The sequence below is a fragment of the Bactrocera dorsalis genome, chromosome 1 (genome assembly GCF_023373825.1).
Source record: "Bactrocera dorsalis isolate Fly_Bdor chromosome 1, ASM2337382v1, whole genome shotgun sequence".
Lineage (NCBI taxonomy): Eukaryota > Metazoa > Arthropoda > Insecta > Diptera > Tephritidae > Bactrocera > Bactrocera dorsalis.
Window position 1 is genome coordinate 83,424,958 of NC_064303.1, and position 5,847 is coordinate 83,430,804.

At 35.7% G+C, this 5,847-nt stretch overlaps 1 protein-coding gene across 1 annotated transcript; it reads left to right on the forward strand.

Moving 5' to 3' along the window:
• Positions 1–2,195: 2,195 nt before the first annotated feature.
• LOC105222067 (uncharacterized) lies at positions 2,196–5,481 on the forward strand. The gene is made up of 3 exons (XM_011199253.4): positions 2,196–2,509; positions 3,623–3,725; positions 3,792–5,481. The coding sequence occupies exons 1-3, from the start codon at positions 2,355–2,357 to the stop codon at positions 5,367–5,369; spliced, it is 1,836 nt and encodes a 611-aa protein (XP_011197555.2). The 5' UTR covers positions 2,196–2,354; the 3' UTR covers positions 5,370–5,481.
• Positions 5,482–5,847: the final 366 nt, after the last annotated feature.

Genomic DNA, 5,847 nt, shown 5'->3' on the forward strand with positions numbered 1-5,847 from the left:
CCGCCATTTCCAGGAGATGGATGCAACAACAAGAAAAGTTTGATGTGACAATGCAATGGAAATGAATGGCTCGAAGTAGGAGAATAAAGGAGCTGTTGGTGAAATAACGCGTTTGAAATTAAATAGATACAATTTCAATTAGGCGTCTAAGAATTATTGTATAATACACCCTGTCAAGAATGTATCGGGAGTTCTTCATTTCCCTCTCTCATATCCCGCTTATATGGAAGACAGGTACATTTTTTTCTTAGGTTGGTACAACTTTTCTTAATTATGATGTCAAAAATTAGCGCAATCTCTCAATCAGCGTGTTTTCAGCAGCTGTTTATAGTATGTCAATCGACCTCAATAGTGTTTGTCGAATTTTACAAACAAATTTTACGTATTTGTGTTAAATTTTGACAAAATACTCAACAAATATCCACTTCGGGGAACACGCTTCGACTCAATTGAAGACATCAAAACAAATTCGACGCGAGGCTGAAGTGATGGACGGAAAGTGCCTATAAAAAATGTTTTGACGATTGGAGGAGCGTTGACACATGTGCAGCGACAAAATAAATTTGGATTATATTTGAAAAATTTTCGTTTTATTTATAAATTTTTTTTTTTTAAATTCTTGACAGGGTGAAAATACTTTATCCTCGCTGATGGTATTTCATTAAGGGGTAAGTATAAGCATCTACAACTTTTCGTTCAATATTGTAACAGATTATGGTAAGTATTAAGGTAAGTAGTAGATTGGTATTATGAATGCATTATTAAGGTAAGTATTTTATAATAGATTTTCTTAATTTAATTTTTAACAATTCAATAGTTTTATAATTCAATATTTTACAATTCATTTATTATTTTTATTTTAGGTATAAATTTGTAGATAGGTCGCTTGACGCAACACTCATGTTAAACAGGTGTTTATTAAACCACAAGTATGTGGAATTTAGCTAGCGGGAGGCGAATTATGCTATTAAAACTAATGATGATTGTAATTAAAGTAAAACGGCTTTTTGTTTTTCGTAAGAGAAATTTCGAACTAAAGGTTTTTATGTGTCCAAGAAATAAAAATGAATAATAATTAATCATCTAAAAATTGGTGCCTTTGAACCTGAAGCCACATATTTTTATAATCCAATTAAAGAACTCAACAGATTTCTAAAATTAAATATGATATGTGATATTTAAAGTGGGAAAAATGAGGTCAGCCGTCCAACTTTTATGCAATCAGTCTGAATTATAAGTTATTGTGTTACTTGACTCGTCGACATGATAATTCAAACATCGAAGGAAAACTAAGAAAAAACTAAATACCACTGGCACAACGACTATGAACTCATCTATCATAATGACTATATAAAGCGAACCAATAGTTCTCATTTTCGACTATTATAAAATGTAAACAGAAGATATTTATTCACTTTGCCGGTTGAGTAATAAGTAATATTAGTCAGTTTTCGAACATAAACATTAAAATATTCGAAAACCAAACATTCGGAATCAGATGAGGTGCCTTATCTAATTTTATCTTATCTGTAGAAGCCAAGAGAGCACGATAAGACTTTCCATGATAACTACATGCAGAGATTGGCAGTATTATATGTAGTAACTTACAACAACAATTAATTAAACGGTTTTATACATACATATGTATATGCAGAAGTACTGTGGACTCGCATTAACTGGTACATTTGTCTATTACAAAAACATGTAAGAACAGGTGCGTCATTTCTTTATTCTTTGTTATCCATCATTCGATCTAATGGAAAATTGTAAAATTTCCAAAGTCCACAAACACCACTTTTTACAATGGATAAGTGAAGTAATTCAAAATTAAGTTGGAAATTTGGATTATATGTCTATGACATCTTTCTGTTAAACAGGAAGTTGGTCTTAAATATCAGCATGTCAGACAAAAGCTTTTGGAAATGGCAAGAAACCCCCTAAAAATACGTTTTTAAAAATTTGGATCAAAAGGTAAAAACAATAGGAATATAATTCATCGTTCTGGTTTGAAGACGTTTTAACCGATCTCAGACTCACAATCATTCTTTAAAGAGTATAAATTCTTTATATATTTTATAAACTTAAATAGCTTGACACAAATCTGTTCGAATCAGCAAGTGCCGACTGTATTCCCTTATCGAATTCTTATCTTTCTTTGACTTCGAAAATTATTCTGGTGATTTAGTCATTTCTTGTGAAACTTCGCTCAGTACGATTCGAACGAAAATACTGAACGAAGCTAAAAATACTTAAAATACATAAGAGACTTTCAAAAATGATTTATTCATATATAAAACTAATTAATTTACTCTTGTAGTTTAACAACAAATAATAGAAATAACGTCTAAAAAAATATGTGGTTTTCCGGGCACAAAAGAGTTCTTTTCGGTTGGTCAACACTTTTCACAATTGCACTGTTGATGCAACTGGTTGAATGCGGACCACCAAACACTTGTCCAATTTATTGCAACTGCAATTTATTGGAGAACCTCAACAATGCGGACTGCAGGTGGGAAAAACAAAATAACTCTGAATTATTTATTTAAAAAGTAATTAGTTAAAAATTTACTATTATGTGGTGTGTAAGGCTCAATAAGCAAGTACTTACTCATATGTGTAATTCGTGCAGCTATCGGTGTATATATAAATATATATATATGAACATACTACCGATATATCGATATGTCATTGACAAACTCGAAGCAAATGGATTGACTTTAAATGGCCTAATTTGTGAAAGAATATTATGTATTTATCTATGACTAAGGGCTGATAAGTTCCGAAGCCTTTTGCTTAAAGAAAATGGAAACATACAATAAAGAAATATTTGTATAGTAACTATATAAATTCTTAAACAATATAATTCTAAGGAAACATTAATGTAGTGGAGAATTGTGATTTATTTTTCAATACGTTTTTTTTTGTTTTTTTTTTCAAAATGATGCTCTAACTCTTTTCAACTCCGAAAAATACGTTTACTGGAAGACTTTATTAAAACCTTCCTGGCCGAAAAATGCGGCTTAGTAGATCCGTACAACCGTTTTGCCTTCCAGATAGTCGATGCAGATCCACCATGTGAGTCATAGAAAACGGTGACCATCAGCTTTCCATCCAAAAAGACAATCAATGTCTTCTTTGGAACAGGTTCGCCGACTAAAGTATAAAGCTGTGCTTTGTCGAAGGTCATGAAACTGCGAAAAATTACTTAAAGTTCTGTTTGAATAGCATAAAGCATTACTCAAAATGTATTTCTAAGTCACGGTTATTCTTCGAAGCCAGCTAACCGGGCATATAACGCCCCGACAGCGTTCTCATGCCCATTACTTTATGGAAACCCTTCCATACAGATGTGAAGGTATAAGTTAGTGTAAGTGACTTTTATTTACCTTAGTGTTCATAGGCTTACAAAACATTGTCATCAAACTGTAATCTCAATATAGACAAAACTATATAGCTGTCATAACTGGTTTAAATGAGAAGCATGTGCGAAATTTCAGTGATTGTTGTCAGTGTTTAAGAACCAAACCAACTCCAAGGCATTGTGTTTTGGTTTAAAATTTACAAGTTACTGTTAAGGAAACCGTAAAACTATATAACTACATTTCTCTATTTCTTTTTTCAGTGGAAAACGCTTGATAAGTCCGAATTCAGGGGTGCCATTTGAAGTTCAATCGTTGAATTTAAACTACAACGATATCACTATTTTAGATAATAATTGCTTTGAGGTAAGAAAATTATCAAGTACATATAATATTTATAAATTTTTATCGCTTGTCGCTTCTTTCCCCTAGGGCTATGTCTACCTACTCAACATAACCATCGCTCACAATGCTATACACACCATCTTTCTGGATGTCTTCACCTCACTGAAACGCATACGCGTCGTTGATCTCTCGTATAATCGTCTCGAAACCATCGATGCAAGACTGTTCGAATCGAATCGTAGATTACACATACTCAACTTGGCAGGCAACAAATTCTTGTCGCTGCCGAACGAGCCGCTGCTACACAGCAAGTCTCTCCGCAAACTCAATTTGGCAGATTCGCAAATCAATGTGCTGCTGCCTGAACACTACAGCGGATTGCCACAACTGCATGAGCTTGATTTGACGCAAAATCTCATCATTACCATCGATCAGTTTGCGGCCCTACCACCAAAACAACTGCGCGTACTTAACTTAAATGAAAATAATTTAAATTGTGATCAAACGCTGCAAACGGCATTGCAACAGTTGAAAGCGCGAAACGTTGAAGTCGACTACAGTTATTGTCAAGCAGCTGATGCAGCTCCCGTTGATGAGGTTCCAACAAAATTTGAGCGTATCAAGCTCATGGGCGAGCATTTAGATAAAGGGAGAGCTGAGATGGGAATTGCCGCGGATGACGTCGGTGACTCACAAGAGGACTTTGACGACAACATTCGTAGCGGAGTTCTTACAGGCTGGCATTTCCCAGTTACATCAATAGATGATACCGATGACTACGCCGATTTTGATGTGGCGGAGAATGAGGAGAGTGATGGAGTACCTCCCGATACGTACAACGATTCAACCACCAACGAAACTTGTCGTCGTTGGTGTCAACACTATGGAAATAAGACATTTCCGAAGCATACTTGGAACGATGGAATAGATTTTAGGGCGAAGCTTTATAGTGACTTTGATTTACTATTTGTTTTTATTTGTGGCAGTGCAGTCGGCATTGCATTGACCATCTTTATTGGCAGCTGTATCATCTGCATTTGGCGTTGTTCTTCTTTAAGATCCAGACAAATGCAAGTTGAAGATCCATATGATACCACCTACGCTGTAGTATCACCATCCCGCCAACAAGCAATTCCACCTCAACCACCAACTTCACATGCAGCAGTAGATGCAATTAGGAGATCGTCAGCAAGAGAATCTGAGCCAACGCAAGAGCTAGTACCAGTTATATATCCGCAACCTCCACGCCGACGTCAGCGTCGCGCTCCATCCACACAACGTGCAGTGGTACGCCATGATCATCTTGCGCGCCCTGGTAGTGATAATTTCATTTCGCGGCTCTTCGGCAGACCAGCGCGTCACCAATATTATCGGACCATCAATGAAAACACAGCGACTTTAATACGTCGCTTGAGTCGTAGCAATCTATTCAATAATCGCCTGAGTCAACATTTTGGTGAACGTGATCGAGATCGTGAACGTAACACCGCAAGTTCTGCACCGAATACACCACCCGATAGTCCGAATGGCGCCGTTATGCCGAATTTGGATAACGAGTTGAATAGTTTGACCACAGCGACGAGAATGCCTCATCGACGACGTCCGGAGACTCCACCTCCTTTGTATAGTGAAATAGTTGCTAAAGATAGTGATCGTAGTACTTGAATGTTCCACGAACGACTGATTTATTTATATAGCTCTTAAACTTATTAAGTAGTTTATAAAAGAAGAAATAGTCATTATGCCGATTAAATATTCCTAGAAATTATCAACTCAACTAATTTTTTTAGCCGTACGATCGTAGTCATGAAAGTCGAAGGTCCTCTGGTGCAGAGAGAGTATGTGGAATTAATTAAAACTTGAGTTGTTTCCTTTTTGCAATCCAGATTGCAATCCAGTTGCAATTACAACATTAGAAAGATCGATTTGTGCATACTTCAAAGAGCGCTGTTGGATCATTTTCAAAGTTCCACTATGATGATGCCTATAATTATCGACTCTTGAAGCTTACCTAACGACCTTGTGGAACTTCTTCGGCTGTTTTTATTTGATTTTATGTAGGGGTTACACCACTTAATCTCAAAGGTTCACTTAATGAAATGATTGTATCTTATTCATTTTTGAAGAAAGCTTTGGTTGTACT

Coding starts and splice junctions, on each gene's coding strand:
- LOC105222067 (XM_011199253.4), top strand. CDS start 2,355: ATGTGGTTTTCCGGGCACAAAAGAGTTCTTTTCGGTTGGTCAACACTT. Junction 2,510..3,622: donor CTCAACAATGCGGACTGCAG/GTGGGAAAAACA, acceptor TTCTTTTTTCAG/TGGAAAACGCTTGATAAGTC. Junction 3,726..3,791: donor TAGATAATAATTGCTTTGAG/GTAAGAAAATTA, acceptor TCTTTCCCCTAG/GGCTATGTCTACCTACTCAA.